We start from the raw sequence: 19,580 nt of genomic DNA on the forward strand, positions 1-19,580 counted from the left end.
CAAAATTGACTCAATTTTATAAATATATGAACCCAATTTTGACAGTTTAAAAAACGAGGACCCACTTGAGATTTCACAAGAAATACGAGGATGATCCAAGCGTTTAAACCTAAAATGAAACACCCAGACTAGGGTTTGTATGGTGCAACAGGAAGAATGGTTCGAGGAGAAGAGGTAGGGAGAAAACAAGAGCCAAGGAGTTTCTTGGTTTGTCCAATATGATAGATCCACTTCATTTACCACCACAGCACACCTGTGAAACATGAAAAAAAAACGAAGAGCATAGAGGCGGAATAGGAGAAAGCCGAAGCAGTTTCTTTTATTCATTTTTTCTTTATAAATTAACATAAAGAAATTCAAGAAATGAAAAACTCAGAATGAATTTGTCTTTAGGATATAACTTCGTACTTGTATTGATATTACTCATGGGATATATGAACTTATAATTAGAAGACATGTTAGTTTCAAAACGCAACAAATGAAGGCTGCTTCGTGAATTCATGCATATTTAGCAGCTATTTGCTGCAGAGAATCGCATAGTTCTTGTGGCTTGCTAAGCATAGCCATATGATCAGCACCTTTAATCTCTACAACGTTATCGACACCAGCATTCTTAATCATCCAGTGCTGAAAATTCAATGGAATTCCAAGGTCCTCAGTGCAAACAATAAAAGCAAGAGTAACTGACCCATATCTCTCTTTAGAAAAATTTGTCTGCTGAGACAAGTCTTCGATGAAGAGGGAACTTGGTCTTAACAGAGTTTTGGCCAATTCTATATCCTGCAAAATCGAATCCTTATTTTTATTTTCATAAAAAAAAACATACTACTTTTTTCCATTGTGGAATAGAATGTTGCAACATGTAATAATTATACCTCAACGGAGGAGCCTTGGTAGAGTTTGGTGGACGAGAATTTGGGACCAAAAAGAACTACTGTTTTCTTTCCACTCTGCAAGAATTCACAGTCTAACCAATTCGGAGCTGGAACACTCTCAATGTACTGTTTAAGTCAAGAAAATGGCCATGGTAAGCTTATTTTTCCTATTTTCTTTGATTTCTTAGAAAACAAGACGCAAATGTGTATGTAACTATTCAGAGGAGAAGATAATATTTTTTATATACTTTTTGCATTTGAGTTATCCTTGCAACAGATGTTATCTTATCTGATGAAAACTCTATTATTATTATATTCATCGTTATGTTGAAATTTACAGAATGGTTAACTATTTAATAAATAATCTTGATATTGTAGACTTGATATTAGTATATAATACAGTTAATATGAATATATATGTATGTCTATTTTTTAAAACAAAAGGTTAATCTCTATGCATGTATTATTAATTAAAATAAAAAGATGTTGCATCGTCAGTTTACAATTAATAAACTTATCTAAATGTATTTCTTATTTATGAAACTACATATTTCTAAAAGGAATATGGTTGCATATTTGGGAAAGTTGGATACCGACACGTTGTTAAGATATTTCTACGAAGAATAATATATGGGCCATGTTACATCTTTAATCCCCGGTTTGTGTCGTGGAGCACTATCAACATTATCGATAGTCATCAAAGACGGAAATTTGGGACCTATAAAATATTATTTTTAATTATATCTAATTATTAAATTAAAGGACATTGATACATTAACAAATTCATTTAAATATGTAATCACACGATAATCCAATTTAATTCACCAATTATTTATCTATATTACTATAATGTACTAACAACGTTATTCACCAATTCATTTAATTCACTAATTATTGATTTATATTGATATAATTAGCTATTAAATGATTGTGTTGATTGTCAAAATATCATTTGTATATATTTTTCGTGAAAAAAGGAAAGTTAAAACTTAATAGTAATCCTAATATAATTAACTTAATTTTACTTTTATACGTTTTAAATGTGTGTATATATATATAACATTGGTTTTAATATATTTTAATAAAGTACTAAAAATGTTTTAAATTCTGGGAAATTTTTTTAACACAATTTATTACAAAATATTATGAAACTCCAAAAAATAGTCCTGTGTATATTTTGCTAGGGGTGAAAACATGGTGGAAATCTGTAGGAAGTAGTGTATGGTGAGAAAGAAACCTTTTGTAAAACATAGGATGGCTTGTGCTGAATATCTGGAACAACAGCTGTTAAGAAAACAGCAACAGCAACTTTTTCTGGGAATTTCTCCATGGCAAGTGCTATGTTGAGTCCCCCAAGACTATGACCGACCAGAATAACCTTTTCATCTGAGGGAATTGTTGCCAATAGCTGCAGCAAAGGTTCAGAGTACTGTGAGAAACTATGAACATCTTCAATCTTCTGCAGATTGGTGCCAGAAGCTGCAAGGTCCAACACCGAGACCTTGTGGCCAGAAGATTCCAAGAGTGGCTTCAGCTTGTACCAACTCCAAGCTCCATGGCAAGCTCCATGCACCAGAACAAAATGCTTTTTTTCTGAACCCATCACCTTTTCTTTTGATTTTTCAGTTCTCTTTTCTCATATGGCCTAATAACAATAATATATATACACACTGAAATCGGTCCGATTTGTACACAAAAGTTGAAATTATCGGCAATAAATGTTGAGAAGAAAAACATTCACACGATGGAGAAAGACTATTTCTTATTACTTTGCAAAACGAATGAATGAATTGGAGACTTTAACTAAACTTTTAGCCGAATTCATACCGATGACTATTTCATAACAGTTTATAAAAAAAAAAATAAACAACTAATTTTTAGCCTTTAAATAAAATAATTCAAAAACACATAAATATTTAAGAAATTACATATTTTAAATTTTGATAGAACAAATTTAATAAATGAAATGAAAATTTATTTATAGTGACTGGTTTATATGTGGAAATTTAAAATACCAAATTTTTTTTCATTCATTACACTGTTGAAATATAAACTTAAATATTTATTTCATTTATTTAAATTTGAATATTTTTATTAATTCTTCCAATTGACTTTTATTTTATTTTATAAATTTTAGATTTTAATATTTTTAAGCACTGAACATTAATGGTGTTACAATAAGCATTGCAAAGAAATGTGTCGTGCAAGCAAATAGTGCAGAACACTTAATGGGAGAAAAAGACAGATCAGAAAATTAGAAGACTACTCTTTTTTTTTTTTCTTTCAGTTTTTAAATGCATATATTAAAGTGATAACATTTAACAATGGAGGGACCAAATTCATGATTAATACGATTTGCTGGGTCACCAGTAATCAGTTCGAAGACTGTTGTTAACATCTTCCGTAATTTATGACTCAATCATCACGATCAGAAAAGAAAAAAAAAAGCTATTTTCATGAGATTGATGGAGATTCCTAATGTTTTGGTTGATTTGGAATAAGGATATTCTCTGAGTGATGTTTCGGTGTGTTGAACGTTTCTTTTCTTGCTCTACACAATCGACGGCGTGTGAAATGACGTGCAAAATACACTTGATACTCAAGTCAGAATTTTTTTCTAGATATTTAATAATTCAATAATGATTCAGAAAATAAAGTTTACCTTGAAATTCAATCCCTATTTTAATAAATGCAAACTTTAACCGCTTCATAATAATCGTTATAACATTAATTATCTCTTAACTCCGTTTAACTCTTATTGGAACTATAGTCCAGAGATACTTTCGTGGCATGTCAATCCCACTATAAACCTATGGTAACACGTGTATTAAAGTGATAACATTTAACAATGGAGGGACCAAATTCATGATCAGTGCGATTTGCTGGGTCACCAGTAATCAGTTCGAAGACTGCTTAACATCTTCCGTAATTTATAACTCAATCATCACGATCAGAAAAGAAAAGAGCTATTTTCATGAAATTGCCGGGAGATTCCTACAATTAGTTACATCAATCTTTCCTGTCAAAAATATAATAATGATGTGTTTTTTTATAATTAATTTTTTAATGTTTTTTTTTCAATAAATAGTCCCTTGAAATTTCATCACACCTTATTATCTCCTTAAACTACAAGAAAATCTGTAATCAACATTAACTCAAAATTAAGAAAAATGATAAATAACTGACACTAACAACGAATCAGAGTCCGTTTTGCATTAGTATAAAAATAAAATATCCAAAACTAAATGTGTTAAAGTAATTATGTTATTAGTTAAATTATTAAAGTGATATAATAAAGATATATCTACGATTAAAAACATAAATATCATGAAAAATTAATGTGTAAAGATTATAAATAATATTTTAATTTGACAAATAGTCAAATTAGAAATATTAAAATTTAAGAAAAAATAATAGAAAAAATTTCATAGATTATGGTATTCATTTGTAAATGTGTATACATATTTTTTTTTTCTTTTTCCTTTATTTCTATCAAAAGAGAAAAATAAAAGAGAACTTAATAAAGTGTTTTATTATTGGAAAGTCAAATACATTTGATTTACATTATTTTCTATGACCAATCCAGATTTAAAATAACTTTAAAAATTACTCAATTATTTAAAGGATTTAATTATTCATTTGTTATTGATTTGTTATGGATGTATAAACTAACACTCCAAACCACAACAATTTGGCCAACTACCATACCAACTAATTCCAAAAACTAAAGTACATAGAAAAAGAATGCAGTACGATGTATTGAATACTTGTTCTAACAAAACAAACAAAACTTACCTTAAATTTAGAGTTTCAGCTCCACACGTGAACCCTTTCTTTGCTCATGACCACGACCTCTATATGCCTCTCCACCTTCAAGATTTTGGCTTCAAATCGTCACCTGATTTCAACCACGTAACCTGCATAATATTAGGGTTTCTCAATTTACCTCACAATTGAAATATAAAGGGTAAGGAAAATTACTTACTACGTTAATAGTAAACTAGTTGGGTTTTTAAGCTCACCAATGACGAAAACAATGCTACAATTTGGGTAGCACACGAGACAACTAGGAATTGGAGAATATTGGAGGGGAGAAAAATCAGTTTAACGTAGGATTTTTGGAGAAAAATAAGGAAAATAAGTTTGGCATTCGACACTATATATATGCAAAAATTATTTCCGTGTGTTCAATTCATTTTAGTCACTTTTTAAAAAATATTCTTAAGTGTTGGTTAGACCGACACTGTATTGTCAATAACAATGTCTTGGCTTGACCGACATTTTTTTAATAAAAAAAATGATTGGTTTACGTTGGCTAACCGCATGAAAAAATAATTTGTATTTTATTTATATTATAATATTTATAATCAACTTGTCAATAACTACATTCAAATATTATTATTTAATTCATAGTATTATTTATTCTCTCTATTTGTGTTTTCATGACGCTAATTAATTGGTACTATTTTTTTTTTCAGTTCTTAGCATGAGTTTAATGTCCATTTGACTGATTCTAAACTTTTTATTTTTTTATTTTGTTGTACTAGAGCTTGTTTGGTAAACGCTAATAGCATTCCCTTCATAGCCTACACTAATTTATGGCATTTAATCAACGTGATTCATGAAATGCTGTAACATGTGTATTATCCTAAAACATTTCCACTACGTAATGTTCTAAAATATTCCCTCGTGGAATTTGTAATACCCATGAAAAATATCTATAATAGTAAATTTTAGTATTTCATAAGTAATAATGATTTTAATGGATCGAAGATATAATAAAATAGAAAATTATGGTAGAAAAATTAAAATTTTTGATATAAAATTATAGTAATTTCAGAAAGAATGAGTTCGAAGTTTTGAGAACCTATTTTAGAAGGTTTTGTAAAAAAAATTAAAAAAATAGTTATAGTGGATAAGCACTCCACGTTTGAAGTCATTTATTGAGGGATCAGATATGTCAAGTGGTGATTAAAATATTAATATAATAAAATAATATTAAAATAATAAATAATATTAAAAAATTGTTAAATAGTAAAATTTTTGGACTATAAATAGTCATGAGAGGAGAGGTTATTCTGCACAAGGAGAGGAAGAATCAAGTGAGAAATCTTGAGAAATAGAGAAGAAAGAATTAGGAAGAAATTTTTAGTTGCAAGAAGAGTAGAGGTTCTGGAGGGTTTTCGGGGAAACAAATTCTAAGCAAGAGATTAAGTCTGGAATAGAGGTAGGGGAACTAACCTTTCTAAGCTTTTATATTATGATTTAATATTGTTTTATTACTATTCATGTCTTGAAACTCTGTGTGAATATTGTTAATGAAAAACATAGGTGTTTGTTGTATTGAATTTTTGTGTTAATATTATATGTTGTTGTTTTGAATCTGTAAATAAGAAATTTGTTAAAAACTAGTTGAGGAACACTTTGGCTAAGGAAAGACTTGGTACTTAAGTTGTCCATAGTGACACACCTCTCTTTCCTGGAAGTCTACTCGACAAGTTTTTAACTTAAATCCTATTGAATAGATTAAGTACTGTTAAACTATTATGCAATATACTCAGAGGTGTCATTTGAGTCCCTAGCCCATGGGTTGACCCTAACCCCTTCTAAAATCAAGCCCCAATTTTCTAGCCCCCTTAATAGGGGGCTTTTTAAAAGCCCCAACCCCTAAAGCCCCACATAAAGTGGGCTGGGGTAGGGTTAGGATGGGGCTAGCCCCCAAACTAAATTAATTCACTTTTAATGTTTTTTTAGCTATTTCTTTTATTTACTTTACAAGTTCAATAATTTTCAAAATTTACATGATATTTAATATCTTTTTAATTAAATATAAATGTATAAATATTGATTTTATAAAAACTTATTTAAAATAATTTTTTAATTATAAGTATATTTTAAATATATAATTTTATTATTTTGGAAAGTTAAAAAAGAAAATTTTTAATATTATTTTTATTTAAAAGAAAATGAAAAAAATTTCAAAAAATAAATTATAAAAGTAACACAGTTGAAAATTCGATTTTTCAATAATCGAATTCTGATATCTATATAAATATTTGAAATATTAATTATGGATAGATTTTAAATTCAAATCTATTGATTGGATAAATTTTAATATCCGTGTAAAATTTTTATATTTTATAGTTTGTCATATAAAATTCTTTTGTTGAATGTTTTGTATAGATATATATACATTAAAAAATTAAACCACAAACTTTGTAAAGTTTAAAAGTAATTTCACGTAATAAAAGAACTAACTTTTTAGTGAAAATCCTTGTTAGACAAAATTCTTATAAATATCATATATGTTAGTATACAAGATCTAGATGTAATCCTAGTGGTTATAAAATCATATTTTTTTTCTAACCTTTTAAATTAAATTAATATTTTAAAATCATACTTATCTTTATCCAACAAAGATTGTTTTTGTTGAATTATTTATCATAATTGAGCCGATTGTAATAAAAAATAATTAAATAATAGATACAATATTTTTAAATAAATATAATGTTATAATTTATAATACTAAAATTAAAATTATTATTGTATTTAATTATTAACATATAAAATAAATAAAAATTATAATAATTATAATAATAAATAAATTACATCAATGTCTCTTAATAAGAAACTAATAAAAAAGACAAATGAATATAATATAAAATATATGAAAAAGACATAAAAATATATAAATTGATGTAAATGACTAAATAATACGTTTCATAAATTTTTTTTAAAAGAATTATATAACTTTGTAAATAATAAATATTAATTTATTAAATTTGAAAAATTAAAAAAGTTAAAAAGTTATTAAGTCAAAATTTTAACATGTTCACACCAATTAAAAATAATGTAATTTTGATCATAAATCTTAATCGAATGATATTGATTTAAACTAGTGACAAAATAGATTACCATCTATAAATAAATTCGTTAGTCCATCAAAATTTTACATATTAAATTAAATTTTTTAACTTTTAAACCTATTTTATGTGGATATCTCTCAACCGTCAAATTTACAAACCAAAATTAAGAAACCAAAATTAAGAAACCAAAATTAAGATGAAAAAATTATCAAAACAAAATTTGGAAATTAAGAAATAATTGTATAAAAACATTATTATTAAACTAATTAATATAGAAACAGTTATGAAGTAGAAAATTAATTTTATTGGTAAAAAAATATAATTATACATGAATCAATTATGGTTATAAGTTATTACTAACAAAGATAAAATGAAAGCTGGATAAAAAATACATATGATTTGTGATTACTTGTATGATGATATTATGTTTCTAGACGTTAAATTTTGTAAAAAGGAAAGCCCATGGGCTGGCCCTGGCCTATAGGGCTTTAGGGGTTTTTAGCCCTGTGGGCTTTTTTAATAAAGAGTTTTTTTTGGCCCTGTGGGCTTTTTTGGCCCCAATCCACATGGGCTAGGGCCAAATCTTATTAAAGGGGCTCATTTGACAGCTCTAAATATACTCAATTGATATAAAATATGTGATGGATTCATCTTTCTGGAAGGATAAGAAGATGTCTAACCGGCTATGCCAGATTCAACTCCTTAGTTCCCCAGAACGTTTATATTAAGGTTATAATTGTGATGGTAGGATAGAGGAATCTTAAAAACCGGAGTTGGTACATCCCTGATCATAGAGCAGCCCTAGTCAAATCCAGTAAGTTGTGACTAGTCATATGTACTGGCGTTTATGGTGAGTTTGATTCGTCAAACATTTGATTCTTCTCCGGTGACCATTTATAGTGATATTTTAGTATTGTTAATTTATTTTGTGATATATTCATTTTGTATGATTTCTGTGATGATTGTATTTTATATTGGATTTGAATTTATGCATTTGAACATGATATGAGTATTATTGGGAGATTTTGTAATGGTATAATATGAGTGGAGGAATATGAGCATGGTATGAGTCTCGTGGAGAGATTCTGTAATGATATGGTATTAGTGTATATGTTGATGTTGAGGGTCATGTTGTTGGAGGTTATCCTGATACTCTAATAATCATCCAGTCTCAAGTAGAGAAGGATGAATTATGTGGTGAGAGAGGCAGGAGGTCCTGGTCTATGTGTCGGTTTTGGACATAGTGTTGAGGACTAACCTTGTGGATGGTATGGAGTATTTTGGAACTGTATTTGTAAGAAGAAGTAGAAGTCATCACAAATGCATAACCTCCCGTGACCGCTCATCAACGTATCATCCGAATGAGTGTCTATTGGGTATTGTGGAATGAGTGTCTATTGGGTATTGTGGAATGAGTGTCTATTGGGTATTCTGGAATAAGTGTCTATTGGGTATTGTGGAATGAGTGTCTATTGGGTATTGTGGAATGAGTGTCTATTGGGTATTGTGGAATGAGTGTCTATTGGATATTGTGGAATGAGTGTCTATTGGGTATTGTGGAATGAGTGTCTATTGGGTATTGTGGAATGAGTGTCTATTGGGTATTGTGGAATGAGTGTATATTGGGTATTGTGGGATGAGTGTCTATTAGGGATTGTGGTATGATGGGATGAGTGTCTATGGTGCGATTCTTCTATGATGGTATGAGGGTGTCTAACATAATTATTATATGATGTTTTTTGAGTATATCAAAGTAATTATGCATGTTTTATAAATAATTTGTTGCATGTTAGCTCACCCTACTTGTTTGTGTATGTGCGATGATCGTATAATTTGTTATAGGGAAACTGATGAAGGAATGTCGTCTGATTCAGTGCCGATGAAGAAAGAAATAGAAGAATAAATTAAAAGAATTCGAGTTACATTTATGAGTTTGTAGTTGAAATCTGAGTTTAAAATATATATATATATATATATATATATATATATATATATATATATATATATATATATATATATATATATATATATATGTATGTATGTATGTATGTGTGTATATACATATATGTATATATATCAACTATGAATTATAAAGTGAGATTATGGGATGTTACAGAATTTGCTTAATTTTATAAAATTTTCACTATCCCAGAAAAATACGATATATAAAATTTTATCAGATAAAATTCCCAACATATATTTACATAGGCTCTTATAATACTTGAGATAAATTTTGTTATTTAAAAAAAATAGTTTTGACTTAAAAGAAAAATCTCAAATAAAAAAAATGTCAACTAAAATGATTTTGTATTATGTATACAAAGCACAAACAACAACAATATAAAAAATAAGAAAAAATAAAATAGAGATATTTATACATTTTTGTGATTAAGATTCTAAAACTAATTACAGATATATAAAGTACATACTTTAAGTAAAAATTTAAATAACATAATTAATATTTATATAATTAATTAAATATAAATATAAAAAAACTTCACTTTATTAAAAGTATTTAATAAGAATATTTATATAACATTTATATACCAATTAAATTTGGTTTGAATTTTAAAAATGATAAAATTATTTAATTTTAAAAAATCTAGAACTAAATTGAAACAATAAAAATATAGACATTAAATTGAGATTAATGTAATGATATATGATCTTGTCATTGTCATATCACATTGTCGTTGTCATGTGACATAATATCATTTTAATAAATAATAAATTTTTTATTTTAAAAAAATAAAAATAAAATATTTTAAAAAATAAAATATTTTAAAAAATAAAAATAAAAAACATAAATTTAACAGAGTATATTAACAACAATAACTTAATTACTTTAATTTTCCAAAAATAAAAACTCAATAAAAAAATTGAAAAACCGATATGTGACTTTTAATAAAAAAGTAGACCACTGATTAAACTTTTATTATAATTGAGTCCTCTAACAAAACTTGTTATGTGCTTCTTGGTTCAATATGAGAGACCAAAGCACAAACCTAATATATAAATTGATGGAATATGAGATATCTTTTTTTCATATCTACTTGATAATTACCGGAATAGTTTTCTATAGGGCTGAAATGAGATTTCTTTTTTCATTCTTTTGTTAAGAAGTCAGTTTTTTATTTTAAACTTGGTTTATTTTTTAATAGATAACTTAGCACTTATTTTTCGTTATTTTTTATGAAGAGAGAATAATACTTAAGGGTGATGTTTACAGTGTACTGGGCATACAGTTGTGTACCAATAGACTCAAGGAATTTAACCCAAGAGGATTTGTCTCCAAAATAAATTTTAGTAAGTCAACAACTAACATAAGTATTTAAAAAATAAACCATATCCCCTTTTATTATTTTTAAGGGAAAAAATAATGAAAAAGAGTGAATTGCAAAAAATATTAGATTATTACTTCCTGTACTCTATCAAATATTTCCCAGCACTATGTCATTCTGGATTTCATTTTCCTTAACACATTAAAACAAATCTGGATATTTTTGTCCAGAAGACAATTACCCCAATTCTATTATGAAAATTTTCCGGAAACTACTGGATGTTTTTTATGGGTGCAGCGATAAATTTTATTGGGTGCATGAAGGATTAACCTATATATTAGCCTCCAAACACTGCTTAGCCCATTTTACGATTTAACAACTTCTATGGATTTGATTCCTTAAAGTGTGAAATACATTTTAGAAAATACAATACACTTATATCTATTTAAACAATAAACAATTTAAAATTGTAAAACTAAAGTACATATTTAGCAAAATCTAAAATAAATTTTAATATCATTATTCTGTAAAATGCGTCGTCTAATGTAACTTTTATAATACTTTTAGTTTACATCTAAAGGAAATTGTTTTTTGAACTCAAACAAATAAATCAAAACTCAAATTCTGAAATATTAATGCATTTATTTATATATTTATTCGTCCCCTTATGCATTTTGTTGAGTCTTGAGGGCATATTACATACAATTAGAGAAAGAAGGATGAAGATGTACGAGTGTTTCTCTCTTTGGGGGTGACAACTCAACGAAATAGACAAGACTGAAGAATAGCTTACTGAACGACAGAATCTATTATGACAGATACGTATCTTAAAAGCAAAGGAGCATAAAACATTCAATCTAATTTGGATTCTGTGTCCCATTTATGATCCAAAATACAAAGAAAATGTGTTCCGTGTCCCATTCGTGACCCAGGTAACGACGGAAGGTGTCGTGACGCAATTTAGACAAACAGATTACGAAGTAACAAATATCGATTCAAAAATAAATAATCAATATGCCGATAATTCCATAATTTACTGAAAGCATTTCTATATTTTATCATAATCTTTACTGCAAATTTCTCAACGACTTCACCACTATATCATATAAACTGAAAGACCTAAATTCAAGATTAACTTCCTGTTATGCTTCAAAGGAATGAAGCGTTTCAGTTACCATGGATAAATGTGTTGAGAGATAAGTAGAATAAAGACCACATACAAAACGAGAGCTTTAACAAGGATGTATATTTGAAAAAATATATATTTAAGTCATTTTGCACCTATAGATTCTGCTATATGCTATCCACGATGAGATTGAACCCTGCATTCCTTGGCTTTCTTTAGCATCATATTTCAAGCTTAAACATATGAACAAGAATACCTTTAACCCCATAGACCGCTCTACAAACTTTGACAATCAACTCAGCATTGTTGGATGCCCTGTCTGGAGCATTCTCTTGATCATGTCCATCCCAAATGCAGAATCTGATGAACTGGTCATTGACAGCACAAGGTTAACTCAGCAGCTTCAGCATAACTTTCAAAAGTAAAAGTAACTAACTACAATTCATGACGCAAGATGCGGAGGGTAGTAATCTCATCCAATATAGATATTCTGTAAATCTAGGCTCATGGAATAATTGTTGTTTATACTAAACAACCAATCTGAAGATCTTAACAAATTATATTTCCTTCAGCTTTTCAAAATAAAAATACAAAAATATAATCTCAAGGCAGTATATCATTAATGTATGGGATATGTTGTTAAAAGAGTGGTAATTAGTTTGAATTGTTGCTGCTAGAATTTTGGAGATGTTGCTTATTGTGTTTGTATATATTTGCTGCAAGACATCTATTTCAGATTGTCACGTCTTTGAAATTCTGTTTTCCTCTTTCAGTTTTAGAATAACAAAAAAAAATGTAATATCAATAAATAAATTATGTTTTATGATAATTCTTAAAATATGGGTTTAGGTTTATCTCATTAGATTGTAAGGTAAGGATTGTTCAAATTTTATAAGTTTTATTATCAAGTCGTGTCTATAATCAATGTCAGACTATACCATCACACACATGAGACTGCAATTAAGATTGCCACAAAAAAATGGCCGTCTAATGCTATCTTAGAATTTGGATCTATAACATAACTTGATTCTACAAAACTGTCTTGTCCAATGAGAACTGTTTAAGCTCTACAAACTTTATTTAAGTTAGATGAAACTAAATCACCACCCTTGAGATTGCCATTAAGGTAGTTCTCAAAGGGACCGCACCTAAGACAATCTAAAAGAGACCACAATCTAGAGAACTTTTCAACAATAATTCTAACAGCTCTTTATCGTGTCGCCGATCACAAAGCAAATATCACAGAATTGTTTTGCAGAGACCCTAATTAGCATTTGACCAGTTGATTTAGGGAATACTTTTGCAGTGACACAAAATTTTAGAAATATTAGTAATTAGTGACAACAAAATAATATAAAGTAAAGGTCATGAAAAATATAGTTGTAATACCTATTCTATAATGATAGATGGAGGGGCTCCCCAATAAGTAGGGAATATAAGCTATCAAGGTCAAGGCATTCATTCTGCTAAAAGAAAGAACTTTGGTGCAACAAGAAGGGACGGATTCCTTGTGAACTAGAGAACATGGGTTCAAATCCTAGAAAGAACTTCTCTGCTTGCAAGAGTTAAGGCTGTGTACCATTTGCTATGTTGAAGATATGATGAAATTTAGGAGACATTAAGGAGAATAAAGAGCCATCACGATAAATTCGCTTGAATCTATTATGCATGGTCTTCAATTAATACTATGCCTTGAGGCACTACTGAAAAAAAAAACCCTGCTTCTGACATGTTTCCTTAAACACTTGAGAATATCTTGAAGCACACATAAAACAACAGTGAACAGTGTACAAATGCACAGTGGACGAAAAGTACCAAATTATGTACAGTGCTACAGTTGGTGACTGACAATAGCAGACAACACAGAAAAATGTCCAAAAACAGAGACAAGCAGAGCGGCAATAAACCTACTCTAGTACCAAGTTGAAGACTAAATTTTGGTGAAATGCTAAAGTTAGTACCAAGTTGAAGACTAGATTTTGGTGAAATGCTCGAGTGAAGAAGTACTAAGCAGCATCTCTATTTATAATCATTCATGTTGAACTACATTAAGAGCAATAATTGGATGATGCAACGCCCTAGGAAAATGATAAGCCACTACAAATGAATCTACCTTTTAGCTATCATAAGCATTAAGTCCGAATGAATACAAACAATTTCAAACAGAGAACATGATGCAAGCATCCGACTTGAATTTGTCGAATTAGAGATGTCTTACCTAACTAGTAATGACACCTTTATTTACAAATGATTCATCACAAAAAAAGCAAGAAAATAGGTAAAGCAAAAGGGTGGACATTCAAATTACAGTAAAAAGTTTTGTCATGAAATTAGGTAAAATTAGTGGGTAACAAAATATCACATACTAAATAATGTCGACACGAATTTTCTTCAACACTGATCCCAATCCATACAAAACAATTTATGATTTGAAACTTTTCAAGTTATGCAGAATAGATACCTTCTCAATAAATTTACATTCTCCAAACAATAAGCTGATGCAATGCTCTTAAACAATGAATGTTACTAAACACTACCCTGAAAATAGTTTTCATGAAAATGTAATTTATGTTCTCTGCCCTGGTCTCTCTTCCATTAAACTCTGCCAACAGTAATTTTCAACACTGATCCCAATCTATATCAAACCATTTATGATTTCAAACTTTTCAAGTTATGCAGAAGAGACAGCTTCCTTTCAATAAATTTACATTCTCAAAACAATAAGCTCATGCAATGCCGCTTAAGCAATGCATGTTACTAAACACTACCTTGAAAATAGTTTTCATGAAAATGTAATTTCTGTTATCTGGCTGGTCTCTCTTTCCACTAAACTCTACAGCAAAATTCATTGCAGTACGCATTAAAGTCTGCAATTCTTTCCACCAAGCTAGACCATAGCCATTCAATTTTTTTCTGCCTCCACCTAATTACGAGTAAAATTAACAGTAAAGCCTAATCTCACTATGTGGAATTAGCTGTATGGATCATTTGACGCCAGTGTGGTCCAGTCAAAACTTAATTTGCAGTGAAAGAGAAAAGCCATTTAGAATGGAGTATTTTCAAATAGTTCTCATCTACTGGGTGAGGAGGGGGAGGTCTTATCTTAATTCTTAACATTTTATTATTTCATTGGACTACTAACATGACCAAGCCATAAATAGGGTAAGTTTTTGCCATCTTTTACTTGAAAAATGTCACTCAGTTTTTCTCTCATATACGATTGTCCCTAATTTTATATTTCTAGTAAATCCACTAATCTACCACGGCCTTCCCTATGCACTGAACCCTTTTTTGCACTTGACTGACCAATATAAACTACAACCTGTGCATTATCAAATCCCTTTCTAATTTCGTAGATAATTCATGATCACAAGCACTTTCGAATCCTTTGAATGGTCCCCCGGTGTTGGACCTAAGATGCCTAAATTGTGCAGTTTGTGGCAGTGTTATTCTGAAATTTTACCTCTAGAGCATTGTTAATTTCATCTTACTACATTTTATTACAATATATGTACTTCAACTTAATCCCACTCAATCCAAAAACCTTGGACTCCAATAGCTCATAGATTTTCTACAAGTCATATTGAAAAAAGAAAACTTGAAAGATATCATGTTATCAACACAATCAACCAAGTAGAACACTGCCTTAAAATCAGAGCGGTCAGAATATTAAAGAAATATAAGAAATGCAAAATCACAACTGATAAGGTGTACACACAACTCACCTAGGTATTGTAATTTCATAGGGAAATGAAACAGCGCCCTCAAGATTTGGAATTGGAGGAACGTGATCCTTTTTCTCATTAACAAATTTAATTATCTGAAACAAAACCTCACGCAGTGCTGCCTCCAGTGCTGCACTACGGGCATTTCTATCCTCCAACGCTCCCTCTACACATAAGAAACACAAAAGGAGGTAAACAGCATCCTACCAATAAACGTCTAAGTAAAGGAGTGAAAACACTAAATTAGTAGGAGTGAAACATCATAAGAGATTTAGTTTGACAAACAGAGCAAGCAACTGCACCTCCTGGATCTACAACTTTGGGATGATGATACTTGCTAGAATGCAACTTATGCTGAGCCACATTCAGATTAATATACCACTGCTCCCAATACAAACGTTCAATCTTGTTACTGAACCAAGACGCCTGTTTGTTTTTCACCTCATAGAAAGATAAACATATCTGCACTATCCAATTCACAACCCCGTCAAAATACTAATTACAACAAAACAAAATCAAAATACAATAACCCTACTATCACCATTTTCACCATATCACTGACCTGACTCTTTTTGTTTGGGTGCTTCTCCACCCAACAAACAAACTGCTCAATCTTTTCATCTATTTTCTTTTCAAGCTCTGCCTCTCCACATTGCACCTACGCACCAAGAATGATATAAAAAACAGAACACAATACAATTAGTTTATTTAGCGTGTTTAGGTGAGTGTTTGCAAAATTGATTCTGATTAAAATTTGTTTAGAAGTGAAGCAATATATACTTAGCTGTTTTTATACGAAAAGTAACATAGTAATAAAATTCAATATAAAAATTTGTTTTTCAACCTAAAGTCTATCTAAACTTGCTTCAACTCAGTTAATTTTAGACCAGAACCACTCTTCAACTCGAAACCAAACATGCACTTATAAGTGATTGTAATGGATATATGACAGTTAAAAAGAGTACTAAAGATATTGAAGCACAAGTGATAATAGCCCTATATTGAGATAGAAAACATACGTAAGTTACATCAAAAAGCTCCAAGTCAACGTCTTTAGGGCGCACAAGACCCAAGGCACGGTGAAAGACGATGGTGTGCAATATGCCTGCAACACCGTCACTGTAGTTATTGCAATTGAACAAAACCAACAACAAAATCATAATTGAGAAAATTGATTAGCAATAGGAGCAGGGGAATTACATCGCAAAACCTCACGTATCTCGAAATGCTCGAGTTCTAATTCCTTGAGCTGACAGACCTCACAGTTCATGATGGAATGAAACCCTAGGAAGGCTGCGTGGTGTAGGTGTAGGAAGAGGAGAAGAAAAAACGTGAAAGAAAGAGTATACGGAGATAGCGTAAACGTAGAGTGTTCGTGATCCCACTGTACAAGTTCCTAATTACTATTAGTTCTTCATGTTAGCTATCAGAGTGGGAGAGAAAGCGCAGATGATGACTTTCCCTTCTTTACCCATAACAGAGTGTATAATACCAAATTTCATCAAACATTTGTCATATCAACTAACTAATTATAAAGATTTTTTAACTTTTTATTAAAATATATTTAGTTAATCCTGAAACTTTATCAATCAATATCTAATATAGCTAGTATTTACAGTTATTATTAACTTTTAACTAATTATATTTATTTCAAACTATAAATGCATAGTTCTCAATTAAATTTAATTAAAAACAATTTTTTTAATTAAATTACATTTCCATATTTTTTTTATGATATTAATATTTAAACTAGCTTATATGACATGGTATCATACCTACTTAGTGTTAAGATAATTATCTTTCAATAGTGTGCATTTAGCTCGAAAACAAATTACACAAAACACTTTTAAATATTATCTCATAAAATAATAACTGAAAATATATTCACAATTAAAAAAATTATTTTAAATTTTTATTGCATTTTTAATTATATTTAAAAATCAAAAGTAAAAATAGAATGTTTAAGTACCAAATTCATATATATTTTGATAATGCAATATAATACAAATTATTCATACATCTTTTAATAATATAATATAATATATATATATATATATATATATATATATATATATATATATATATTAGAAAATAATTAATAATAAACTTAAAAAATAATATCGATTATTTTATTACTAAAAGTCATATTATAAATAGAAATTTCTATTAATTGAGTTTCATTTTTATTTTTAGGGTTAAATATGTTTTTAGTCCCTAAACTATCAAGCGATTTTGTTTTTAGTCTTTCTTTCAAAGTAAGGTATTTTTTAGTCTTTCACCTTTAGGAAACCATAATTTTTCGTCCTCAAAACTAACGGCGTTAAAAAGAAGATGAGATGGCTAACGGTGGAGTGTCACGTCATGTTCTTTCTGACACTGAGTCAATCTGTCCCTTACCGTATGGTAATGCCGAACGGTATTGTCAATGGCCGAACGGTATTGGTAAGGCCGAATGGTTATAATGATTGAATGAGCGAAACGATATTGGTGGTGACCGAATGGTATTGTTAATGACCGAACGGTATTGGAAATGGCTGAATGATTATAATGACTGAATGACCGAATAGTATTGGTGGTGGTCGAAAGGTATTGGTGGTGGCCAAATGGTTATGATGACTGAATGGTTATGGTGACCGAACGGTGATGGTGACTGAATGATGATGGTGACTGAACGGTGAGGGTTTTGAGGACGTAAAATTATGTTTTCCTAAAGGAGAAGGACTAAAAAGTACCTTAGTTTGAAAGAGGGACTAAAAACAAAATCGTCTAATAGTTTAGGGACTAAAAACATATTTAACCCTTATTTTTATTAAAAAAAATAATTTTTAGTTTTTTTTTTAGTTTTTTCTTTAGATTTATGATTTCATTCTTTATCATCATGAAGATCACAATACGTTATAGATCCTTGGTTGCAATACTTGATTAGTTTGTTAAACATAATATATTCATCTTTTGCTCTCTTAGACTTAATTTTTATATGCATTATTAATGTATATGCTTGTGTTTTTTAAGAGGTCTAAATAAAATTTTGTTTAATTAGGATTATTAAGATATTATCAGATTATTGATCTAAGATTTTCTTATGCAAATATTATTTTCTTTGTATTTAGGGATACCTAGAGGTGGAAAAGTGATGTGTTTTTGCTCGTAGTCAGGTAAGAGGAGTTAGTTTATTTATAATGATTTTTTTGTTCTAAAATTGATAAATTTGACTAATGTTATGGTTTCTAAAATATGGTTGATTATGGTTTATGCTTGTAAAATTGGTTTTGTTATGTTAGAATCATCCAATTTGCTCTACTTAACGCAGTTGAATTAGGATTGTTTGCTAATACAGTGTTAAGTTGTACCATCAGATCATCAGATGTCATAGAAAAAGACAAATCAGAGAGTCCTAAAGGTCTAGGGCGTTAGGCATCACTTTAGTACTGTTAAGTGCTCTAAAGTTAGTGAGTCCAAAGGGGTTAGAATCACGCACCACCCACCTAGCGTTGGGTGACACTGTCGGGTGCCATTTTCTCACCACTAGGCACCACCTTATTTTCCTATTCAAAGTCATCAGGAAATTTAGGATTTTTGTTTTGTTAAGGGTTGGATCGAGTTGAATTTTTGACATTTGGTCTAAACATAAGATTATTCACTTTGACTGTTAAAATCTTTTATTAGAGATTTGTTGTTAGAATAATCAATTGCTCATTATTGTTGTT

At 29.4% G+C, this 19,580-nt stretch overlaps 2 protein-coding genes across 2 annotated transcripts; both read right to left on the reverse strand.

The window, feature by feature from the left end:
* Positions 1–220: 220 nt before the first annotated feature.
* LOC124821212 (salicylic acid-binding protein 2-like) lies at positions 221–2,656 on the reverse strand. The gene is made up of 3 exons (XM_047293075.2): positions 2,113–2,656; positions 876–1,001; positions 221–780 (listed from the first exon to the last, which is right to left on the reverse strand). Exons 1-3 carry the CDS (start codon positions 2,476–2,478, stop codon positions 499–501), a joined length of 774 nt encoding a protein of 257 aa, XP_047149031.2. The 5' UTR covers positions 2,479–2,656; the 3' UTR covers positions 221–498.
* Positions 2,657–12,024: 9,368 nt separating this feature from the next.
* Positions 12,025–17,355, reverse strand: LOC124838713 (autophagy-related protein 101). Its single transcript, XM_047314388.2, has 6 exons — positions 17,074–17,355; positions 16,893–16,978; positions 16,436–16,531; positions 16,176–16,335; positions 15,874–16,039; positions 12,025–12,516 (listed from the first exon to the last, which is right to left on the reverse strand). Exons 1-6 carry the CDS (start codon positions 17,141–17,143, stop codon positions 12,441–12,443), a joined length of 654 nt encoding a protein of 217 aa, XP_047170344.1. The 5' UTR covers positions 17,144–17,355; the 3' UTR covers positions 12,025–12,440.
* Between the last annotated feature and the right edge of the window lie 2,225 nt (positions 17,356–19,580).

Source organism: Vigna umbellata, chromosome 1 (genome assembly GCF_029865625.1).
Source record: "Vigna umbellata cultivar VRB3 chromosome 1, Vumbellata_1.0, whole genome shotgun sequence".
Classification (NCBI taxonomy): Eukaryota; Viridiplantae; Streptophyta; class Magnoliopsida; order Fabales; family Fabaceae; genus Vigna; species Vigna umbellata.

Bases quoted from the DNA above. Each gene is read 5' to 3' on its own strand.
- LOC124838713 (XM_047314388.2), bottom strand. From the start codon at position 17,143: ATGAACTGTGAGGTCTGTCAGCTCAAGGAATTAGAACTCGAGCATTTC. The intron at 16,532-16,892 runs GTATGTTTTCTA...CTTGGTGCGTAG, and splicing joins AGCTTTTTGATGTAACTTAC to GTGCAATGTGGAGAGGCAGA. The intron at 16,336-16,435 runs GTCAGTGATATG...TGGATAGTGCAG, and splicing joins ACCCAAACAAAAAGAGTCAG to ATATGTTTATCTTTCTATGA.
- LOC124821212 (XM_047293075.2), bottom strand. From the start codon at position 2,478: ATGGGTTCAGAAAAAAAGCATTTTGTTCTGGTGCATGGAGCTTGCCAT. The intron at 1,002-2,112 runs GTTTCTTTCTCA...TGACTTAAACAG, and splicing joins CATCCTATGTTTTACAAAAG to TACATTGAGAGTGTTCCAGC. The intron at 781-875 runs GTATAATTATTA...TCGATTTTGCAG, and splicing joins ACCAAGGCTCCTCCGTTGAG to GATATAGAATTGGCCAAAAC.